The sequence below is a fragment of the Rhinoderma darwinii genome, chromosome 6, assembly GCF_050947455.1.
Source record: "Rhinoderma darwinii isolate aRhiDar2 chromosome 6, aRhiDar2.hap1, whole genome shotgun sequence".
Lineage (NCBI taxonomy): Eukaryota > Metazoa > Chordata > Amphibia > Anura > Rhinodermatidae > Rhinoderma > Rhinoderma darwinii.
Genome location: NC_134692.1, coordinates 119,126,562 through 119,152,002, shown reverse-complemented (window position 1 = coordinate 119,152,002; position 25,441 = coordinate 119,126,562). Strand labels below are relative to the sequence as shown.

Genomic DNA, 25,441 nt, shown 5'->3' with positions numbered 1-25,441 from the left:
AGAAACCACAACTAAAACACTTTATTCACATCAGTACAGGTCAGTACTTCTCTATATATGTCATGCATTATCCTGGGGCGGTTTCTGAGTGAGAGAGAAGGTTATGGAGCAGATTCTCCTCTTCTTACTTTGTGTAGTGCATGGCTGCTAGTCTCCACCTCTAGCTCAGAGAGAAATGCAAACTACAGATATAACATACAAAGGGGAAAACTGCTAAAAATTGCAAAATCAAAGTCATATAATGGCCAGAAATAGTGCTGCTCCTCAAGTACACACACATGGTAGCCTAACCTGAAAAGTCAAATGAAACGACAGGTACCTTTTAAATGTTGGCCAAGAACTTGATGTGAACAAGGCCTTAATGGAATATCTCCTATAAGATTTCCATATGATATCTTGTAAAAACAAACACAATAGACATTTTGTATTCTTCTTTGTTCCATTTGAATTCCTTATTTTTGTGCTTTGGTAGAGAAGTAAAGCATTATTTATTTTAGGTAACACTGGGAATTAGTATTAAAAGCTTGAACAGAGAACAGGAATATGGACCCTCATGACCCCCCGGTTCTATGTACAAGAAGCAATTTTAAATCCATATTATGCTTAGGTAAAAAAAAATTCCAGTGAAATATCTATTAATCTTTCTTTGGAGTCGGGAAATTGAATCTGGCAGCAAATAGACAGTGTTCTGTGACAGGAATACAGTGGAATCTAATTAAAAGAAGAATGACCAGTGGAAAATTCCCAGTCATATACAATACTAAGCCTGCATGTATGTGCGGAGACCAATATATTGATGGCTAAAACTGCCCATCATTAAGTACTCTCTATGGGACTGCCGTAGATAGATGAACACAGACAATATAAGGAGTGGCAGCACACATGTGTGGCCTGCTGCTTCGTTCATATAGGGGACTCAAGAGCCCCATTCCCTGGATCGGTGGGGTTCCCAGTAGTGGTACCCCAGCGATCAAACACTTATCACGTATCCTGTGGATAGGTGATAAGTTATTTTGATGGGATAACCCTATTAAAAGTGGATGTGCACATTTTCTGCATAGACGGGTGGTGTGCCCAAGGAACTTCAGTCCAACACACAGTGCTCGTGATTCCCATACACTGCAATGGAGAAAGCAACTAGCGGCCACCTCAAATTAAACCTATGCAGCTAGTGGATGCTTTGCGTTGCCAAACAGGGGTAGGAGACCTGTTCTCCCCATAGGTGGGGTCCGAAAGGTGGGACTACAGCATATCAGGTATTTATGGCCGGGTGCTAATGGGTTGCCAGTGGGTTGGCATGGCAGCCGGGAACCTAACAAAGACACTCAGGTCTATCATTATATGAGCCTATTAGGCTCTGTCTGTGGCAAGGTCTAACAGGCTGACTGTCAGTAAAGCACAGACAGGCAATAATACATTGCAATACAGGATCCCTATCATGTGTTCAAGTCATATAGTGGGACTAAAATAAATACGTTTTACAGAAAGAAATCCAAAAGCAAAAAAACAAAACAAAGAAAAAATATATACATAATTGGTATAGTCATACCAAAAAATAAACACATTATTTATTTGCAATAAAAAAGAATGCCAGAATAGCATTTTTTTGGTTCATTCCGCCTCTCCAAAAAGTAATAAAAAGTCATCAAAAAGTCATATGTCCCCAAAAATTGAAAACTACAATGAAAAATACAGCTAGTCCTGCACAAAAACAAGCCCCGATTTAGCTACATCGACAGAAAAATAAAAAAGTTATGGCTCTAAGGCTCTATTCACATCAGCGTCAGGGCTTTACGTTATTCGGCTGCTTCAGAGGACCAGAACAAGAGAAAATTAGAAGCGACAATTCTGTTGCACCACGGACCCCACCAGCAGCTGACGGAACGCATTGACTTTAATGGGTTCTGTCAGCTTTTCGTCGGGGTGTCCATGGTTTTACCAGACGCAATAGCGCAGCATGCTGTCGGATCTACGATGAAGGCCCCTAACGGAGTCTCCAACCCAGATGTGAACAGAGCCTTAGAATGCGGGAAAAAAAAAAAAAAGATTAAAGAAAAAAAGTGTTTTTATTGTGAAAAAGTAGTCAAACGTAAAAAAAATTTAATAAAGCTTTTTAATACAATATATGTGTCCCAATATGGTGGCATTAAAAAAAAATAAAACTGTCCCACAAAGTATAATCTCTCTTAGGGCTATGTCAACGGAAAATTAAAAAAGTTATGTGTTTTAGAATGTCGAGATGAAAAATCGAAAAAATACTGCGTCCTTAAGGCCCAAACTAGGCCGCGTCCTTAAGGGGTTAAGCTTATTTGAAAAGGTATTGGATAATATTGATAATTGACAGAACCTGTAGATGACTGGTATTGTAAATTATACATTGATGGTGCACAGGGGTTGCAGAGGTAACAGTCACACCTGAGCACTGGATCGCTGGATCCCTCTGCCAAATAACAAGACACCAATAATATGAATAGCATATGGTAGGTAGAGGACACCTTTTCCAACCCAAAATATCGGCCAGGCTTAAAGTGTATTTACACGTACAGTACCATGTATTTTTTGCACCAATTTTAGCAAATAACAGCAGTGTGACTTCACACTGAGAGTGAATTGCCATTTAGATTTGAGAGCCTCAGACAGACAATGGCTCCCTGTATGTCATCCTTTTCTTCCGACCTTACCACTTGACTCTCGGGGCTGGGCAGGCTGGTAGTGTGTTATTTCCGGGTGCTGTATGCCAGCGTCTCAGACTCTATGATACCTTGACAGCTGCAATCTCCCACTGCCACTAATCCCACACTTGACCTAGTCCTAGTGTTGCTGACGTTCCAATGGTTGGGTGGGTCTTGCAAAGGAGGAGACTCCAATAAAAATAGAAAAGAATCTGACTGCACACGCACTGTCTCGTTCAACAAAACTACTGGCACTTGTTATTACCGGTAAAAAAAAATTGCGTACACTGGCCTTCCAATGTAAATACCGGCTGGGCTGTGGCCTGCTGCCAGCCTGTTGGCAATCCTAACCCCCACCTATAGATTTAGCAATGGGGTCCAGACGTTATGCCGCTGATTGTAGGTGTTATAATGGCAATAGAGAGTGACTGGTGTACAGTCCATTCCTCCTAGAAAAGCTGTGGTGGATTTATAGACTGTGTTCTGTCATGTCCTAATGTATAATTGTAAATGTGCTTTGTGTCTATATCTGCGACTGTGCACAATAGGACATTTCAGTAATATGTGAACATACAGAACATTGTAAATTGATGCTTTTACATTTCATCAGATCATTAACCAAGATCAGTCACACAATCTTCTAGAAAACTGGAGTTTCCCATTAGGGAGTCGTACCCAAAGAATGATAATTTAGCCCTGATATTTGCTAAGCAGTGGCCTATTTCTTCAAACCAGGTCCAGAGGTGTAACTTAAAGTTCCTGGTCCCCAAGGGCCTGTTCACATCACGTTTTTCACTTCCTTTGAAGGTTTATGTCGGGCGGAGTTCCGACGTATACCTTCGATGGAAGGTACCGATGTATCCCAATGTATAGGCATACAGTGGGTAAGTAGCCGAAATTCCCAGGCACATCGCTACTTTAAGCTCTGAGCCAATCGCTACTTTAAGCGCTGAGCCCAGGGAAGCCCCTGATGTCACTGGCCATATATGGACAGTGATGTCAGGGGCATTCAACTTTGAAGTCCCCGGCCAGAGCATCACAAGTTTTCTAGGCGTGGACTCCTGTCTTGGGAAAGCCCTTAACGTCACTGTCCATATATGGACAGTGATGTCAGGGGTTTCTCCAGTCCTGGAATCCTTGGCCAGAGTGCTACCGATGCTCTGGTCAGGTACTCCGTATTTGAAAGTCACTGACATCACTGTCCATTCATGGACAGTGACATCAGGAGCTTCCTCGGGCCGAACACTACCCCATTCTCTTCCCGGGGATTCTGGCCCTTGGAAAGCTCCCCAAAATATAAATTTAACGTATAACTTTGACAGAAGCCATACAGTCGCATTCGACACACATAGGCACATAGGATCCTGTGCGGTATACGTTTTTTTTGCGGGATCCCTCAGGATGGAATAGCATAGTTTACTACGTTATTCCATCCCTAATAAAAAAGATATATCGACATATACCAGCCCGACCGATGCCAAAAGGACTCCGTCAGGCTAATAGAGCCCTATGGACACGTTTAGCATGTATGTAGGGAGCTTTCCCAATGTGCACGCTAAACGTAGGGCCAAAACGTGTTGTGAACAGGACCTAATTCAGAATGTGCTATAGGGTCCCAAACTTTACACGCAATTTATATGATATCTTCGTATGTGGTTGTGCAACATCTGCACCTCATATACTTATGCCCATGAAAATTATTACATTCTAGGGTTCTAAGTTCCCTACTTGACTGACAAAGATATGTATGCAGGGTGCCGGCGGTGTATCGCCCCATGGAAAATTAATACTACTTTAGTAATCAGATAAAATAATTACTATATTCTAAATACACCATATCTTGATGTGGAATATAAATTAATATTAGGGCATGCAACAGATAAAAAACACAGTGATATCACAATACAGGGATAATTAACACAATGATATCACAGGACACAGATAAGGATCTCTTCACATCACGCTAGTGTTCCCCCATGAAAACACCTCCAACGTATGTCCCTGTAAAGCCATAGCGTGGCAAACATTGGCCACAATGAAAGAAAAAAAACATGCCTTGCGGTATTTTATTTTTTTTGCGGTAGTCCACTGTATAGAAAAGCGCAGTCTGATGCCCAACAGAGGACAAAATAACACATTTTTGGACTCCGGCACAGAAATTTTTGTCTATTATCAGAGATAATAAATACAGTGATGTCACAATATAGGGATAATAAACACAGTGATGTCACAGTACAGGGATAATAAATAAAGTTATGTCACAGTAAAAATATAATAAACACAGTGAAGTCACAGTACAGGGATAATAACACAGTGATGTCACAGTACAGGGATAATAACACAGTGATGTCACAGTACAGGGATAATAAACACAGTGATGTGACAATATAGGGATAATAAACATAGTGATATTGCAGTACACAGATAACAAATACAGGGATGTAACATTAAGGAGATAATAAACACAGTGATGTCACAGTACATGGTTAATTCATACAGTGATGTCACAGTACATGGTTAATTCATACAGTGATGTCACAGTACATGGTTAATTCATACAGTGATGTCACAGTACATGGTTAATTCATACAGTGATGTCACAGTAGAGAAGTTAGAAACACTGGTACCTCCTTATGTTGCAAAGTGACCATTGGGCCCCCTCAGGCCCTAGGACTCATGTGCAACTGCAACCCCATAAACACACCCCTGCCTAGACCTTAGCATGTGGGAGACATCCTCTTCATGCATATAAAGGGTAATATGAATAGTTGCATTATGAATAAGGGCTGTGAGGACAGTCTCACACAGATTTTGATCTCTGTAGTTTGTGCTCCCAAAGTAAACTCTTGCATTATGATACCTAGAGTACTCTACGTCAAGTGACCGACATAACTGCTGTACTCTGTGTCAGTTATGCCACTTCCCATTAAACTGAATAGTTACAATACTGGCACTGGTGACTGGTGCACGGTCCTGACATTTTAACTGATAAGAGAACTATAAAATGCTATAATAGCAGCTACACCATCTATTTCTGATAAATTTATGGAACCTAGCAGCGACCATCAGTTCTGGCATTTTTGCCATTCTTGCTTGTTACTTGTGTTAAAACACCATATGATTCCCGAATGTGTGACTTGAGCCTAACTCAGATCTCAACGTTTAGTCTCAGAAGTTTGTGTAATTTTTCATGCTTGTTGGGTCATCTATAATCACTTAGTATCATCAGTATTATCAATATAATACCTTATATTGTTGTTGATCATGACAGAGGAGCAGCTGAGTCAAGGAGGCTGGCCTGACATGTGCTCGAGGTCCTAGATGCTAGGGTGTGGCGCCAAGAAGCCATTCTGCCTTGGCCACGTTATTTAAGTTCAGGGCCAATGAAGCCTTGCTATGACACTTGATCATGAAGTTTTATTTCAGGCCTAGTATTGTAATGGCCGCGGTTATGGACAGCTAGGATCTCTTGCCCTCCAGTGGACGCGATTGCAGACCGATGAACTCCAGCCGGCGTCTCCCTCCTCGGAGATGCCAGCACATGCGGCTGCCCTGCTCCACGTTTCTGGACTTAAAGGGCCAGCGCACCCACCTGTAAAAAGCTCCCTATCCTATCCCAATGCACCCTGGATTATAAAAAAGACTGCCCTCTTCCTCATTGCCTGAGCATTGTTGTGTTTGCCCATGTTCGTTATTGCAAATGGTTCCTTATTTGTATCCTGTGTTCCTGTAACCAGTAATTGTGTTTGTTTCAGTGCGAAGTATAGTGTTGGAGTGGAGTTCATCATCTGTGCCAAAAGTCTGCCACACCAAGTGTTTGCCATGCCAAGTGTCTGCCAAATCTTTTACCCAGGTTCTCTTGTCCTAAAGACTATCATTGACTGTTGTTTGGCCAGCTGCTACTCTGCTATGGCGGTGAGGCCTAGTGGGTCCACATACCCCATAGCCGTGACAGTACACTCAGGCCATGGATCCCAAAAGCGCGATCCAGATGATGCAAGCGGACATGCTTGAAATCTGGCCACATCGGGATCAGCTCCTACAAGCTGTAAACTCCATAATTAACCGTTTGGATCTTCCTTCTGTACCTCCTCTGGCTACTTCCACTGCTCCTCCACCTGCTTTCCCTCCTGCCTGTCCTGGGTCTGCAATTTCGTTGCCTCTACCTCCTCGCTACGACGGGGATCCTAAGACCGGTAGAGGTTTCATCAACCAGTGTCTGATCCACTTCAAGTTACGTGTCCATCCCTTCCCCTCAGATTAGGCCAAGGTCGCTTTTGTTATTTATCTCCTCTCTGGCAAAGCCCTGGTATGGGCGAACCCCATCTTGGAACGAGCGGGCCCGGACTTTTCAGATCTGCCACTGTTTCTAGAGACTTTTCGTATTGTGTTTGAATAACCGGGTCAAACATCCTCTGCAGCTGCCTCACTGCTGACCCACAATCAAGGGGAATCAACTGTAGGGGAGTACGCCATCTCCTTACGTACGCTGGCAGCGGAGCTGGCTTGGAATGATAAAGCCTTAGTGGCAACTTTCTGGCAGGGCCTTGCCTCTCATATAAAGGATAAACTGGCAGCTTGAGAGCTTCCTGCTACCTTGGATGCCCTAATACTTCTGACCCGGATCGATATGAGGATCCAAGAGCACACTCTGGAAGTTCGTCGGGAGAAAAGGTCTTGCCGACTGGCTCCAAAATTTCAAAGGCCTTTACTGCCCTTTTCTGCTGCACCTCCGGAGGAACCTATGCAGATAGACAGACTCCGACTGTCCGACCAGGAACGGCAACGCAGACGATCAACTGGACTTTGTCTGTACGGTGGCAACAAGGGACATTTTGTGTGCCAATGTCCTCAAAAGCCGGGAAACTCCAGCACCTAGACTTGATTGGAGAGACAATCCTAGGTGAATCACCCTTGACCACTAAATTCTCTCCCAGACTTTCTGTTCCTGTGTTTATCGTTACCGGTGAAAGATCACACTCTGTACCTGCTTACTTGGATTCTGGTGCAGCTGCAAATTTCATCCAGCAGGACTTAGTAAACCGTCTCCACTTGGCTACTGTTCCTCTAGAAAAACCTCTGGTGGTCACTTCTGTTGATGGACAACTTTTGCCGGACCCTATCCTGTCTATCACCAAACCTCTGAGTTCACAGATAGGAGTCCTTCACTCTGAACTAATAACTGCCTATGTCCTATCCAAAGCAATAAACCCCTTCCTGCTCGGACTGCCATGGCTTCGCCAGCACGCTCCAGTTCTTGATTGGAATTCCAGAGAGGTCCTCCAATGGGGACCCCGATGTCTTCACTGATGTCTGCATCAGGTTCGTTCTGTTTTTTCTCCACTACCTCTGTCTCTCACTGGACTACCTCTACAATTTGCTAATTACGCGGATGTTTTTGGCAAGAAGGAGGCAGAGGTCTTTCCTCCTCATCGCACCTACGACTCGCCTATTGAGTTGCTTTCTGAAGCTTCACATCCTCGTGGATGGGTTTATCCTCTCTCCTTGCCTAAAACCAAGGGCATGTCGGAGTATGTCAAGGAGAACCTGGGGAGGGGGTTCATTAGAAAGTCTTCTTCACCAGCCGGGGCCGGGTTCTTCTTCGCGAAGAAAAAGGATAAGTCACTCCGACCGTGCATCGATTACCATAGGTTAAGCATAATCACAGTAAAAAACAAGTACCCTTTGCCGCTTATCTCTGAGCTCTTTGACAGGATTCATGGTGCCAAAATTTTCACGAAGCTGGATCTTTTTCGGGGCCTATAACCTGATCCATATTCGCAAGGGTGACGAATGGAAAACTGCATTAAACACCCGAGAATATCTCATAAAACGCTCCAGCAGTGTTTCAGGACTTTGTAAACTACAACTTCCGTGATCTTCTGTATGTCTGTGTGGTGGTTTATCTGGACGACATCTTGATCTACTCACCTGATCTGACGATGCATCGGAAGCATGTTCGCCAAGTCCTGTTGCGGTTAAGGGGTAAAAGCTTATACGCTAAACTTGAGAAGTGCGTATTTGGAAGAAAATCTTTGCCCTTCCTGGACTATATTATCTCTGATTGTGGCCTACAAATGGATCCAGAGAAAGTGAAGTCTGTCTTGGAGTGGCCACGTCCTCAAGGTCTCCGAGCCATACTGAGATTTCTAGGATTCGCACATTTTTATTGTCAGTTCATCCCAAATTTCTCATCACTTACTGCTCCCATCTCAGCTCTTACCAGAAAGGGAGTGAACGCTAAAGAGTAGACCCTTGAAGCAGAGTCGGCATTCTCCACCCTCAAGAGCGCTTTCACTTCTACTTCTGTTCTTCATCATCCTGATGTGACTCGCAATTTTCACTGGAGGTTGACGCCTCTTCCATTGGTGCTGGAGCATTCCTGTTTCAAAAGAATTCCAAGGGTAAGGCAGTGTCATGTGGATTTTTCTCCAAACTTTTCTCTCCTGAAGAACGCAACTGTTCCATTGGGGATCGATAATTACTCGCCGTCAACTTGGCCTTAGAAGAGTGGAGACAACTGCTGGAGGGGGCTGCTCATCCTATCAGCATCTTCACAGATCACAAAAAGCTTACATATCTACAGTCTGCACAACTACTGAACCCTCGTCAAGCCAGATGGTCACTGTTCTTTGCCAGATTTTGATTTCTGCTTCATTTCCACCCTGTGGACAAAACCATTAAGGCCGAAGCCCTGTCCCGGTCGTTTGTGTCTAACGACTCTGAAGAAAGTCCTCAACATGTTATTCATCCTTCTAGGATTATTGCTGTTAACCCTCTGCAAATCAAGGACAGTCCCCCTGGAAAGATTTTTGTCCATCTAGCTGACAGGAGAAGAATTCTCAGCTGGGGACGTAATTCCAAACTGGCTGGTCACTCTGGTGTTCGTAAAACGCTGAACTTTATTTCTCATCACTACTGGTGACCCACTACCTAAAGATGTCTTGGACTATGTTTCTTCCTGTATGAACTGTGCCCAAAACAAGGCTACTCATTCTAAACCTGCTGGTCTTCTCCTACCTCTGCCAGTGCCTGATGCTCCCTGGCAACACATCGCCATGGATTTTATTACTGGCCTGCCTCCTTCTTCTGGATGTACTACGTTCTGGGTCGTGGTGGACCGCTTCTCCAAGATGGCACATTTCGTTCCTTTTAACGGTCTTCCCTCTGCTCCTCTGCTGGCAAGTTTGTTTATCCAGCACATCTTTCGTTTGCACGGTCTTCCCCTCCATAGTGTCTCAGATTGGGGTGTACAATTCACGTCTAAATTCTGGAGAGCCCTAGGGAAGACTTTTAGATGTGAAATTGGACTTTTCCTCAACTTATCACCCGCAGTCTAATGGCCAAGTTGAAAGGATGAACCAGGTACTTGAGAATTATCTTCGTCATTTTTTCTCAGTTCAACAAGACAATTGGGTACAACTTCTGCCATGGGCCAAATTCTCCTAAAACAATCATACTAGTGAATCTACTGCTTCTTCTCCATTCTTCATTGTGTACAGTCAACATCCACGTGTTCTTCTTCCTCTGCCAGCTACGTCTCAAGTGCCTGCAGAAAATTCTTCCTTCGGAGGTTTCCTTCACATCTGGCAACAAACTAAGTCTGCAATCCTTCAGGCAGTTGATCACATGAAGAGATATGCAGATAGGAAAAGGAAAATCCCTCCTCAGTTTTCTCCTGGAGTCAAGGTCTGGTTGTCTTCCAAAAACATTAGTCTGGGGATCCCTTCCTGCAAATTTGCTCCCACATTTCTCGGTCCTTTCGAAATTTTGCAACAAATAAACCCTGTGTCCTATAAGCTTCGGCTCTCTCCTATCCCCAAAATCCCCAACTCATTCCATGTGTCCCTTCTAAAGCCTGTGGTCCTTAACCGATTCAGCAAGTCCCCTGGTTCTGCTCCACTGTCCTTCCTAGGGTGCGCGCGCTCGTTCCCGGCCTTACAGGGCCATCGCGCACACCTGTAAAATGCTCGCTATCCCAACACACTCTGGATTATAAAAAGGACTCCGCCCTCTTCCTCCTTGCTGGGGGTTGTTGTGTCTGCCCATGATCGTTATTGCAAATGGTCTCTTTGTTGATACCTGTATCCTGTGTCCCCGTATCCTGTATCCAGTAATTGTTTGTTCCAGTGCGAAGTATAGTGTCGGAGTCGAGTTCATCATCTGTGCCAAGTGTCATCTGCCAAGTATCATCTGGCCAAGTGTCTGCCACGCCAAGTGTCTGCCAAGTGTCTACCCAGGTACTCTTGTCCTAAAGACTATCATTGACTGTTGTTTGGCCAGCTGCTACTCTGCTACGGTGGAGTGGCCTAGTGGGTCCACATACACTACCGTTCAAAAGTTTGGGGTCACCCAGACAATTTTGTGTTTTCCATGAAAACTCACACTTATTTTTATCAAATGAGTTGCAAAATGACTAGAAAATATAGTCAAGACATTGACAAGGTTAGAAATAATGATTTTTATTTGAAATAATAATTTTCTCCTTCAAACTTTGCTTTCGTCAAAGAATGCTCCATTTGCATCAATTACAGCATTGCAGACCTTTGGCATTCTAGCTGTTAATTTGCTGAGGTAATCGGGAGAAATTTCACCCCATGCTTCCAGAAGGTCCTGCCACAAGTTGGATTGGCTTGATGGGCACTTCTTGCGTACCATACGGTCAAGCTTCTCCCACAACAGCTCTATGGGGTTGAGATCTGGTGACTGCGCTGGCCAATCCATTACAGATAGATTACCAGCTGCCTGCTTCTTCCCTAAATAGTTCTTGCATAATTTGGAGGTGTGCTTTGGGTCATTGTCCTGTTGTAGGATGAAATTGGCTTCAATCAAGTGCTGTCCACAGGGTATGGCATGGCGTTGCAAAATGGAGTGATAGCCTTCCTTATTCAAAATCCCTTTTACCTTGTACAAATCTCCCACTTTACCAGCACCAAAGCAACCCCAGACCATCACATTACCTCCACCATGCTTGACAGATGGCGTCAGGCACTCTTCCAGCATCTTTTCAGTTGTTCTGCGCCTCACAAATGTTCTTCTGTGTGATCCAAACACCTCAAACTTCGATTCGTCTGTCCATAACACTTTTTTCCAATCTACCTCTGTCCAATGTCTATGTGCTTTTGCCCATATTAATCTTTTCCTTTTATTAGCCAGTCTCAGATATGGCTTTTTCTTTGCCCTGAAGGCCAGCATCCCGGAGTCGCCTTTTCACTGTAGACGTTGACACTGGCGTTTTGCGGGTACTATTTAATGAAGCTGCCAGTTGAGGACCTGTGAGGCGTCTATTTCTCAAACTAGAGACTCTAATGTACTTGTCTTGTTGCTCAGTTGTGCAGCGGGGACTCCCACTTCTCTTTCTACTCTGGTTAGAGCCTGTTTGTGCTGTCCTCTGAAGGGAGTAGTACACACCGTTGTAGGAAATCTTCAGTTTCTTGGCAATTTCTCGCATGGAATAGCCTTCATTTCTAAGAACAACAATAGACAGTCAAGTTTCACATGAAAGCTCTCTTTATGTAGCCATTTTGAGAGTTTAATCGAACCCACAAATGTAATGCTCCAGATTCTCAACAAGCTCAAAGGAAGGTCAGTTTTATAGCTCCTCTAAACAGCAAAACTGTTTACAGCGGTGCTAACATAATTGCACAAGGGTTTTCAAGTGTTTTCTAATCATCCATTAGCCTTCTAACACAGTTAGCAAACACAATGTACCATTAGAACACTGGAGTGATGGTTGCTGGAAATGGGCCTCTATACACCTATGTAGATATTGCATTAAAAACCAGACGTTTGCAGCTAGAATAGTCATTTACCACATTAACAATGTATAGAGTGTATTTCTGATTAATTTAACGTTATCTTCATTGAAAAAAACGGTGCTTTTCTTTCAAAAATAAGGAAATTTCTAAGTAACCCTAAACTTTTGAACGGTAGTGTACGCCATAGCCGTGACAAGTATTTGGGTATCTTCATCAACAAGTCACATATTATTGAGCACCTGAAGCACAGGACATGGGCTGTTTACATAATTTTTTATATAATTTGGCAGAAAATTGATTTTTTGGCTTGGTGTTCTGTTCAGATGAATATATTTTGAGCATAAAGGTTGTGTGTATAATTTATTCCTGATTTATTTTATACTTGCACAGTCATGTTAATAGCATTTGAATATTTTCAGAAATTACTCTCATACCACATCTTATTCTATATTCCTTTTAACCACACATTGCATTTAGAACAATTTTCTGGCTTTCCATTTTTTACTACAATTTATTCGTTTATTGAAAACGATTTGCATGAGTTAAAAAGCTATTCCAAAAGGCCTACATAAATTACATTTACAGATGCAGCTTTTAAATAATAAAATATTCATTATACCTTGAAACTTCCAGTGCCGAAGACAGCATAATCCTAATACAACCTGCAGCAGTACCCCCATAACAATGGCAGTCCGTCCCTCTTGAGAGAGGGAGATCGTGAGATCAGCTTTACTGCACTTTCTTGAAAAGCAATCATGCATCCAGTCAGCGGAGGGTGACATTTTGTATAACATACAGTGCACACTTTTTTATGTCCCAATTGAAAGTTTGGGGCACTATTCAGGGGGTGCAATAGCAGCCTCTACCTTATTGTTACAATGGCCCAGGGCATTTTTACGTTCTCAAAAAACCACTGCATTAGGGCCCAGAGCTATGTAGATGTGAATAAATGATCCCCTTCACAACTTCTCACCCATACCACCATCTTCCTGATAATTAAGTGTGGTGTAGGTGTTAATATATAATATCCCTGGTGGTATATAGATTCTATTTAATATCCCTAGGGAGTTTTAGGGTTAATAAATGTATAATATATATTGGGGTTAAGGGTTTTATTTTAATATCCCTGGTAGTCTAGGGTGGTTTAGGGATTAAGATATTAATATCCTGGCTGTTTTAATACTTATGTCCCTGGTGGCCTAGAGTGGTTACAAGATTAATTTTGAGATCCCTGGCAGTCAAGGGGATTTAGGGTTTTTATCTTAATATATCTGCTGGTTTAGAGGCTAATTTTTATTGTATCCTTAGGTGGTCTAGCGTAATTTAGGGGTTCATTATAATATCTGTGGTTGTTGTGGGTACTCAGTGGTTACTTACCTCTCCAGTCCTGCAGCCTGCAACAAAGATGATTGCTTTCATTTAATCGGGTGACTCCTGGCCACTTAAATGGGGTCATGCTGCACTCCCTGCACATCGGGTAGCTCGGGTGCTGTTCTGCAGGATAAAAAAATTAGGGGATGCAGCGCTAAATGAGCGGTGCAGACCCTTCATTTTTTGATAGGTGGGGGTCTCAAAGATCACACCCCCAGCTATCATAGTGATGTCATACTCTAGCGATAGGCCATCACTTTATAAGATGGGAATAATTCTTCAAAGTCAGGGAAATTAATTGGGTTGTGAAGTGGTATGAAACATGTGGTAAGCATCACATTACAGATTAGCCTCAATTCCGTAGGAAGAGGTGCAGCATGAGAGAAGTCTTGGAGACACTACTGGGGGATCTTGATAAGGGCTTATGTACACGGCCATATTATGGCTATAATAGACCCATAGGCACTCTGTATGTCACCATAGGGGGCCTTGCCTTATTTTCCGCTTGAGGCAATGCTTCTAAGAAAAAATACCTCTGTAATATTGCATGCGATGGAGCACGCCAAGATTACTTTACTCATATTGAAAATTAATCTGGGAGAAAAAAAACCCTCTGTATTCCTCGATACAAAAACAATGGGAATTAGATTATATATTGGTACATACAAAGGCAAACTCCAAAATTGAGTATTCTGCTAGTCTATTCGTATTGTGTTTGTACATTTCTACAGTGATATCCAGTATACAGTATCTTCAACTTTTCATATATTATTGGCAGTGTTTTATAATGACAAAAGCCACAACTGATCAAATAAAAATAATGTATATTTTATATGTGTGTCCTTATGTGTATTTCGCTTTTTACAGTTATTATTTTTAGCTCTTTTTCCAAGGCATTGAATGAATAATGGTATAAAGGTCACAGACTGTTCTTGTGAACCAAACTTGTGAGGCATTGTATAGCATTTTTGTTTAAACCCTATCTATGTACATAGCTCCAGTGAAAACCTGTATATGCAAAAGGTCAACCTTTACGCAGCATATCCGCCCTGTGTGAGCTTACCCTTAAAACTGTGTGTGTGATCCTGGCTTTAATGTCCTCCTACAAATAGAAGTATGTTCTGAAATTCTCAGATATTCTAACTCCATAATCTTTGGTTATTTACATAGCTTTATTATTTATTTGTTCTAATTTGCTTTGATTTTATGTCAGTGGATTACAGTGCTGAATAGTGAAGAAGACATCTATCTGCAGAGGAATGGATTTATCTACTGATTGTATTATTATATTTTGTATAACTTGCGGTTCACTGAATACATATTTTACATTTGGATATCTAAAAATAAGATTCATTATCTAATGTAATTGATGTGGCTTTACATAACTGAGTTGTCGAGATCAGACAATCTCTTTCCATATGACCTATTAGGGTGTATGGACGTCACAGAGGGGGTCTACCGCTCACGACACCCCCCCCCATCCATAAGCCAGGGGAGAGTTGTTATAAGGCAGCAGCTCTTGCGGACCCAGTCAATCGTACATTTTCCCTGTAGTCGGCAGCCAATGGCAAGTTCTTCTGATAAAATTAATTGTTTACCGTGATGCGTCCGTATCTACAAATTCAAAAAACGTTTAATATGTCATAGCGATATATCAGACGTTTTGATCGGCGGGGGTCCAGGTGCTGAGACCCACACTGTCACTAAAACGAAGGTGCGGAATCGCTCAGTTGTGATCGGTGCTCTTTTCTAGGCTGAAGACAGGCTTACATAGAACATCTATGAGCCCGTCTTCAGCCTAATGAGGCGCGCTAACAACGAGCGCTAATGAGTGCTTATGCGCCTTCGTTTTAGCAGCGGTGTGGGTCCGAGCACCCAGACCCGCACCGATCAAATCTTCTTATATGTCTTCATGACATATCAACATTTTTTTGAAAGTGCAAATACTCTCTAAAGAGGTTGCCAGTGATACGATACCACGTTTTAGCTTGAAGGCTCACATTGATTTATCCTCTGATATGTCAGATCAGTAGGCATCAATGAAGATTACAGTTCCATCGATTTAAATGGCAGAACTGTCAACAAGAATAACTGTAAAAAATAATCATTAGTGATTACTGTTCCGTTTATGAACGGTTTCTACCGGTGAATCACCATAACTGGTTTAGGTATTGTTTTGTGTCTTGGTCATTATGGATTAAACATTAAAATGCTTAAAGGTGTTCTCTACCCAATAAAAATCTAATTAATATGGCAGTAAGTGATAGACAACAGAATGTCCAAATATTGCCCGGCTTAGTTTTCCTTTCTCTGTCCTTTATTCGGTGACTGTTTTGCCTGATGATTAAGGTAATCTGAGACAGACTGGCTACTGGACATGTCTGTCAACATCATATAAAAGACTGTGGTTGCTAGGCGTTATAACCATAGCAACTAGACTGTCAGACATGACTCGTTTGTGCGGGTCAGAACTGCATTGGCATTGTCCTGGCAGCAGAGAAGGGGCAAGCAGCTTGGTAACAGTCCTTCTATAGCATTTCCCATTTCATCCCGAGTTGTTAATCAGATTTTTCTAAATGGAACCAGAGACCCTCTTTAAAGTGTAGCTGTATTTCTATGGCCTCACGTTGTCTGGACACTTATCTTCCGCTTTTGTGATAAGCTTTACCAAACCGAACAATGCCCCAAAATGTACCAATGGTCCTAGTGACTAATATAGCAAACTAGAAAAAGAGACAAGTCACGACCAAATAAGTAGAAAAATGATAAACAATCTTTATTAAAGTCAATTAGACACAAGAACGCACATAAAAACCACTATACACAATAAAATAACATAAGCCCTCGTAAAAAGATGGAGTCAGAACATAAAAGCAGCGTGGCCCCCCAGATGGAAAACTGGTCACACGATCACCCAAAGGGCTAAAGTGCATGGATCAGTCGTTTTAAGCAGGTGCTAGGTATGGTACGTTTGCACAGATAGATACCTATACATGGAGAGAATGCAAGTTCAGTCTTACACAAATGTCACATATAAATGGCAATATACCTACACCTACACAGTACAAGGATGGCCAGGAGATCAGGACCGGGAGGGGGGGACCGCTGCTGGACCCGACGCGCGTTTCGCTGATGCTTCGTCAGGGGTTTTGTGATAAGCTGCTTGGCTGCACTTTTTCCTGGACATTTTTAAGCATGGACTTTAAGGGAGGGTTCACACGGGTCGAATACACTGTGTAAAAATCACGCAGCCTGTCCGAACTGGAACCCGCAGTATATTCAGTCCGAAAAACGCACCACATTGTTTTTCAAACTGAATTTCCGCTGCGGAAGAAAGCCGTTCATACTTACCCCCTCGGTCTTCTTTGCACGTAGTCCGGCCTCCTACGATGACGTTGCAGGCCATGTGATGCTGCAGCCTGTGATTGGCTGCAGCGGTCACATGGGATGAAACTTCATCCTAGGAGGCCGGACGGCAGGAAGAAGGAGGGCGTTCTGGGTAATTATGTTTTTTTTGGTTTTCCGTAGTTGCGACTTTTGTGGAGTAATCGCTGTGAATACGCCGCAAAAGTCGCAACACTTGGCTGGCTTAATGTTGCGGGATTTGCATCCCCATTGTATTCAATGGCGAAAACCCGCAACACAAAATCAAATAAAACGCAGCATAAATTAATTCCACACTGCAGGTCAATTTATTAGCGTTTAGGCTGGGTTTTTTTTTCCCAGCGTGGGGATGAGATTTTCTAAATCTCATCCAGTTTGCTGATACTGTAAATGCTGCAGAATTTCCGCACAGAATTCCGTTGCAGAAATTCCACAGCATTTACGCTACATGGGAACCCAGCCTAAAGATTCCAGTTTTTACAGGGATCTTAGATCGTGAATATTTTTCTTGCTTATACATTTGACAATGCTTCTGATTTGCAGTGTTTATCTTTTCTAAGGGCTTATTCAGACGAACGTGATATACGTCCGTGCAACGCGCGTGATTTTCACGCGCGTCACACGGACCTATATTAGTCTATGGGGCCGTGCAGACAGTTGCGTGACATGTCCGTTCTTTGAGCATTTTTCGCGCATCACGCACCCATTGAAGTCAATGGGTGCGTGAAAACCACGCATGTCACACGGAAGCACTTCCGTGGGACAAGCGTGATTCGCGCAACAGCAGTGAAATGGATGAATGAAAACAGAAAAGCAAAAAGTGCTTTTCTGTTTAAAAACATCCAAATGGAGTGTCATAATGATGGCGGCTGCGAGAAAAGCACGCAGCCGCGCATCATACAGGGCTGACACATGGAGCTGCTAAGTGCCTTTTGCGCAGGCAAAACGCCGTGTTTTTTGCGTGCGCAAAAAACACACGCTCGTGTGAATCCAGCCTAAAGGTTACAAAAGTCTCATCCACATCCGAGGTAGTTTATATAATGGATAAATAGGATGTCATATATGTAAGTCTTTTAGGGTATGTTCACATAAAGCAGGTTTGTTTAAAAAATATCAGTGACTGCTCCATTTGTATAATTATGGTTTGTAAAAATACATAACCTCATTTAGATATATGGAACAGTTTTCAGTGGCAGAGATTTCTGCTGCAAATTTTCCAATCCCGGTTCTAAAAACTGTAGGCCGAAATATAGTTCTACCAAGGATACTATTTTCACTTATTTCCTTGAGACAGTTTATATGTTCTTTTGATGGTCAGGAAAGACATTTTAGGACATTGTTAACCTGTCATTTTAATGAACTCTGTCATTAAATGGACCTGTCATTTACGCGTCGTCGTTTGACAGCTGTCAAACGACGACGCGTAAATTGACTCCCTCGGCAAAGAAGTGCAGGGCACTTCTTTGCAACGTAATTTGAGCCGTTCTTCATTGAGGAGGAGGAGCTTTTACATGTGAAACGAGGCAGCTGTTTTCTCTTGAAAACAGTCTGTCTTTTCACATGTAAATGCCTGCTACCGTGTGCACATACCCTGAGAGAGAGTCAGAGAGAAACACAGAGATGCTGCTGCAGCTTCTAGTAAGTGTTTTTTTCTCACCCCAATTCTGGATTCACAGCTACAATGCTCATTACTGCTGTTTGATCTCCTCCATGTTGCTTTTGCTTCTGAGGGTGTGATACAGAAAAATTGGGGAGCAGGATGTTCTCTTGTTCACATGTGCAGTGTTGAGAAGACATAAGCAGTTAGGCTCCATCCACTAGTTCAGGGAAATCTATGAATGACAGAGCATGAAGAGGTGAAAACTGCTAAATAATGCAGAATACTAGTCATATAATGGTCAGAAATAGTGTTATTCCTTATGTGCACACATATGACAGTTTATTCTGAAAAGTCACCTAAAACAGGTATGTTTTTAAGAAGTAATTCTTGTTGCACTTCATATAAAACTCCACCAGGGGTGCTGTCTGTAGATACCTGTGTATAACTCCTGTTGATTCTAATAAGAGCCCCATACCGATTGGGCTCCTAGTGGTCTAGCAACATAATTGACTCCTTTTGTGCTAAGTTTAATGTTTTACTTATTTCCGAAAACAAATGAAAGATAAATTGAGAGAAATTTTTAATTATGGCACGGACTACTACCAATGGTGAGGCCCAGCCACAATCATGTTTTGGCTGAGGTTGAAAAGCCCTACAATATTGCTATTTTATTTTTAGAAGTGTCTCAGATATTGGAGTGATTCATCTACCGAGCACTGATTATATTTCTATACTATACAGTTAATATATAGCTATACAGCATTTATCTGATATGTATGTAAATGACAGACACACAGTGTGGGGCGGTGGTAACAGACTTGAAAAATCTATGCGACTAGATGTTTTTCTCATATATCTTCTTGTTTTAGAATGAAGTTGAGCTGGGAGAGCTGCTCCTGTCTCTTAATTACCTGCCAAGTGCTGGAAGATTGAACGTGGATATTATCAGAGCAAAACAGCTTCTTCAGACTGATATGAGCCAGGGATCTGGTAAGGCTTGTGCTTGCTGTGATGTATTATGTAAAAAATGCAGAATTAATTTAATTAGAGGACAATATGGCATAAAAAGCACACAACACAGTTACATTATTCAATCCGTTTCAAGGACGTACATGCCATAGAGAATACCATGCAGTTGCCATGGGGCCCTTCGAGAAAAGAGTCTCAACTCGAGTTCGGTCCCATGCCCTTTGCTATTAGGTGGCGGGTTCCCCTCTCCTGAGGAACTGCATTGAAAGCAAATAAAGGCTTGGGTATTGGCCCAAGGCTCAAGGGAAGTGGGTAGAGAGGGAAACAAACACCAGTCTCTTCTGTCCTGGGTGGAAAAACCTGGCACCATATTAGGGGTCCAGCTTGATCTATGCAATGGATCCCCCTCTTCAGATGGAGCCTCTTGGAATAGTAATTACAGCTTTGATTGGGGCAGTATGCATGGAAGTAAAAAAGTAATTTCCCCCACCTGTAGATGACAATTATAGCATCATTATCACATCTGGTCCTTAAAGAGAACCTGTCACCTCTCCTGACATGTCTATTTTAGTAAATACCTGTATTCCCCATGAAACAACAATTCTGGAACAATTATTTTTAGAACTCTGTGTTGTGTCGTTCTTTTGTTATTCCTTTTAGAAATCTATGAACAAATTGACAACTGGGTGTTACCTGTCAATTCACAGTCTCACTCTGTCAGCACTGATTGGACATTGTCAGTCTGTGTAGGGACACACCCCCAACTGGTAACACCCAGTTGTCAATTTATCCATACATTTCTAGGGGGAATAACAGACAGACAGAACAAAGTAGAGTTTTAAGAAAAGATGCTCCAGAATTGTTATTTCAAAGGGAATATAATTATTTACTAAAACAGACATGTCGCGAGAAGTGACAGGTGCCCTTTCAAAGCTATTGCATATTGAAATATTGTATTTTGTTTTTAGAAAGTTGGTTAGCAAGTAAGGGGTAGATGGAAGGGAGCGACACATACAGTCGAGTCACATTATTATGACCACCTCCTACTTTAGATGTCGGAAGTGCGTAGCCCATGAAGTCATGTGCCGTGTTCTGGCTTCGTGGGTATATAAAGTTTGCAATAGGCTGTTTGAACACATATTACTCGTTGTTGCCATGGGTAAAAGGGGCGATTTATTGGAGTTGCAAAAAGGGTTGATTATTGGCTTTCGGGCCAAGGGTGGCAGTATTCCCACAACAGCGCAGTTTGTGAAGTGTTCGCGTGCTGCTGTGGTCAAAGTGTATCATGAGTGGACAAATGACACCATTGAGAATAACCAACGTGGAAACTGTGGATCACCACGTGCCTTTGATGTGAGAGGTGAACGTCGGCTACGAAGGTGCGCGAGGGCCGAACGATACAATACAGTGGAGCAGCTCACCATAACAAAATCAACCAGGGGGCTACCAGACGTGTGTCTAAAACAACAGTTCAGTGAACCCTACTGTGTATGTGGCTCCGAAGCAGACGGATGGTCACTGCTCCTATGCTAACAAAGGTGCATCGGAAAAAAAGGCTTCAATTTGCACGGCAGTAATGGAACTGGGCCACCGATGATTGGCAAAGGGTTGTCTTCTCCGATGAGTCACGTTTTCATGCTTCATCGAATGGATGGACGTTGGTGTGTCAGGCAAGAAACATCAGAGAACAAACACACTGCAACTATTGCTGGAAGAACAAGCTGGTGGCGGCAGCGTTATGGTCTGGGGAATTTTTTCATGACATTCTCTGGGCTCGTTCATACATGTGGAAGCCACTCTGAACTGATTTGGGTATGAATTTTTCATTGCGGATCATGTCTATCCATACATGCAGTTTGTCTTCCCTGGGGCAGATGGAATCTTCTAGCAAAACAATGCGACATGTCACACGGCTAGAAATGTCCGACAGTGGTTGGAAGAGCACGACCTAGACTTCCAAGTAATTCCAAGTTTCCCTAATTCGCCAGACTTGAACCCAATTGAGCATCTGTGGGACCACCATCGTCTTGTTCGCTCTATGGCTCCTCCCCTATGCACCCTCCACAGCAAACGTGGGATGCTCTGCAGTCTGCATGGCACCGGATACCTGAGACAACCTACCAGCACCTTATTGAGTCACTCCCAGCCCGTGTAGCTGCTGTCTGTGCTGCACACGGCAGTTACTCTGTATATTAGCTGGTGGTCATAATAATGTTACTCGACTGTGTAACTGCAGTATTCATGGAGACACATAGGTCTGCATAGGTGCTGTATACAAGTGGTACTTTTTTGTTCAAGACTTTTTGCACAGTTGCTTCATTTTTTCTTTTAGATGCATTGGAGCAATAAAGGATTGGTTGCACAGGTGTACATATTATTCAATAATGGAGTATTAGGAAATAAGTCTGAGCAGACAAATAGCACTCCATAGTCTCCATTATAATTTATGTGACAAAGCTATACTACCCATGTGAAAACAAATTTCAGGCCATAGAATAGAGCATAGATTCTAGGGGAGAATACTGTGGCATACCAAAGCACCATATGGCGCACACACTGTATAGGCTCTGTTGACACATCTTCACCGTATACATGAAGTCTAAATCTGCAGGTTTAAAATATATGTAAATTCTCTCTTTACGCAGCTGTAATCTGTATATTTATAATGTAATTATACCTAATCTAATCTACACTTAATTTTTTTCCAGATCCATTTGTGAAAATCCAATTGGTCCATGGGTTAAAGTTAGCAAAAACCAAAAAGACATCTTGCATGAGGGCAACCATTGACCCTTTTTATAATGAGTCTTTCAGCTTCAAGGTTCCTCAAGAAGAGCTTGAGAGTGCCAGCTTGGTCTTTACAGGTAGGTAAAAGAAGTCTGATCACAGCTGCATCACTAGATAGTTGATAAAGTTGAAAAAAGACACAAGTCTATAAAATACAACCTGTAATCCTACAGGTGGGACCTCAGCTGAGCAAAACTCATTATGAGATTCTTAATAAACATATTGATTTATTTATTTTTTACAGAAAAGCGCCACTGCTGTCCATGGGATGTGTCTGGTATTGCATCTAAGTCATATCAACTTTAACCTGACTGAGCTGCAATACCAGACACAGCCTATGGACAAGAGTGGCGCTGTTTCTGTATAAAAGGCACCCCTTTTTTGTAATCTGATATAACCTCTTTACGGACAAGAGCACATGGTGACCAACACCGCTGTAACACAGCACTTGTATGGGGAGAAACCCAGCACCTAGGCTAAGTACCCATGGCTCGAGGCTGCATCCCTTAACAGGCACGGCACAGGAACAGAAGCTGCCGCATTGCACCATAACCATATAAACAAATCAGAAATAATAATACACGATCTATACTGGAAGCGAAATCCAAAAACTGAGAGTAATGTCAGGACTGGATAATATTCCTAATACTCCATACATACTAGTGACAGGGATAAACAGTGCAAGACAACAGAGGGCAATTGCTTCTGGCCTTGAACGAGTGCAGGTTTTTTTCTGCCTGTGTTTGTCAATCATGGAGGAAAGTTTGGGAAAGCCTTTGGCTATTTTTGAGTTATCCGTGTCGATCACTGTCATGTCATTGTGGAGTCGCATAGAAAGCGGCACATAAATTGTTGTGTCTTCTACTTATCCCATCAGTAAGTAAAATCAAGCCCCTGGGCTTTACTGTACCGCAGTATCCATCTAATTTCATGTAACGTAAGGCCTTATTCACACAAACGTGTCCGTCTTGCGCGCGCAAAAAGCGCAGCGTTTTTCCTGCGTTGCAGTTCCGTGTGACATCAGTGTATGGTGCGTGTCTGTGTTTTTTACGTGCGTATGTCATCAGTATGTCACGCGTTTCACGTCAGCAAAATAAACTGAAGGAGTTGTGTTTTTCTTTTTCAAAATCATTCCTTTAGCAAATGTTTCGTGAATCACGCACAGCACAACGATGTGCGTCCATGTGATGTCCGTGATTTTCACGCACCCATTGACTTCAATGGGTGCGTGATGCGCAAAAAACGCACAAGTATAGGACATGCAGTAAGATTCACGCAGCGGACACACGCTGCGTGAATAACACTGAATATCTGAAAGGCCCCATTGACTTGCATAGGTCCGTGTGACGTACGTGATTTTTCACACGCGTAACAGGGACGTGAAATACGCTCGTGTGAATTAGGCCTTATACAGTTTTTTTTGTCCATGGCGAAAGAGTGATTGTCCTGTCTACCAGAGACGCAAAATGTCCAGAAATACCCCAAAATCTTGGGATCGTATCATAGAACTTGGCCCACTCTTCCTTTCCTCTAGATCTATTTGCTACTTTTCATGGGAACTAAAGGATGCAGTACTCAGCCACCTGGATAACAACATGTTATACGCTCTTAATGTATTGGACTTCATTGTGGAAAATCCACAGCGTAGTTTAGTAGCAGCGGAGTGGATGAGATTTAAAACAAATCTCATCCACAAAATCGCAATTCGGAAAAGAGAGAAGAGAGAAGCTATTTTTGCTTAAAAAAATAATAAAAAGGTTCATACTTGCCCTGAGGCATTGTCATTGCGACACGATCCTCTGTTCTGTGTGCAGCACGGCCTCTCGAAATGTTGTTTCATCCCATGTGACTATTGCAGCCAATCAAAGGCTGCAGCAGTTACATGGACTACAATGTTATCCCAGGAGGCCGTGCTGTAATCAGAGCAGAGGGACGCGTCGCCATGACAATGCCCGGGTAATAAAGTATAAACTTTTTTCTTTTCTGCAGCAGACATTCCGCATGAAAATCTTCACCACAATTTGGTGCGGTTTTTCGGGCGTATTTCCCTGCGGTTTCCAGGACAGATACGCTGTGTACTTTTACGCAGCATACCCACCCTGTGTGCACTTACTCTTAAAATGTCACAGTCCAGGGGATTCCTGCCCCAGTCATATACTTATAAATGAAATATATTCTCTTTATCGTGAAAGACAAACCATGTCTACGTTTTTGATAAGTTGTTTCCACTGATCAGATGTAAATAATTGTATTACCCCAATAACCCCCTAATTTATACAAAATTCAACCCGTCACTGAATTAATTAATATGGTAATAATAAAGATTAACCCAAACTAGGTTGAAATTATAAATATACCCTATTGGCCAAATGATATGCATATTGAAATACTTTCATATTGATCCCTAAAAACGGGCTGAAAATACTTGTATGTTATGTCTCAACTTTACTGGTTACATACCCCAAAGAGCCTTAGAACGTTATGGCTATAGAAACATAACACTGATTGTAGAGAACGAAACGCCAGGACCCCCATCAATCCACAGAATCCTTAGGATTCTTTCTCTGCACAGTTCTATCCCTAAGCGGGCAAAGTTGTAGTCCTCTATACAGCACTTGGTCCGGAGTGGCGCTGTGAGAGAAAAAGTTTGAAAGTGCCACGGCCTCTTTGTTCTATTGATCGGTCGGGGGCTCCAGTGGTTAGACCCAAGCTGATTAGCAAGTTATAGTATATCCTATACGTTTATTATAAAAGTCATGAAAATGCTTGAGAAAAGATTTGATTGCCCATGTTACGTTGCGACTTGATGAAGCACTGGAGGCAAAGCCACTGCTGCCACAAAAGTAGGCAGAGGAACCTAGCACGCAAAGGGAAAATCTACCTGTCACATTGAGTCACAT

The 25,441-nt window shown here is 42.5% G+C and overlaps 1 protein-coding gene and 1 long non-coding RNA gene across 3 annotated transcripts in view; one reads left to right on the top strand and one right to left on the bottom strand.

The window, feature by feature from the left end:
- Positions 1–25,441, top strand: part of SYT17 (synaptotagmin 17) — a 78,469-nt gene that overhangs the window by 36,517 nt on the left and 16,511 nt on the right. For both annotated transcript variants that reach the window (XM_075830177.1, XM_075830176.1), the window contains 2 exons: positions 19,655–19,775; positions 22,463–22,618. In XM_075830177.1, coding sequence (XP_075686292.1) covers positions 19,655–19,775; positions 22,463–22,618 — 277 coding nt within the window. The remainder of the gene's footprint in view (positions 1–19,654; positions 19,776–22,462; positions 22,619–25,441) is intronic.
- Positions 16,622–24,421, bottom strand: LOC142655702 (uncharacterized). The gene is made up of 4 exons (XR_012849532.1): positions 24,307–24,421; positions 19,697–19,791; positions 18,843–19,017; positions 16,622–16,788 (listed from the first exon to the last, which is right to left on the bottom strand). It is a non-coding gene; the product is annotated as an uncharacterized LOC142655702 (long non-coding RNA).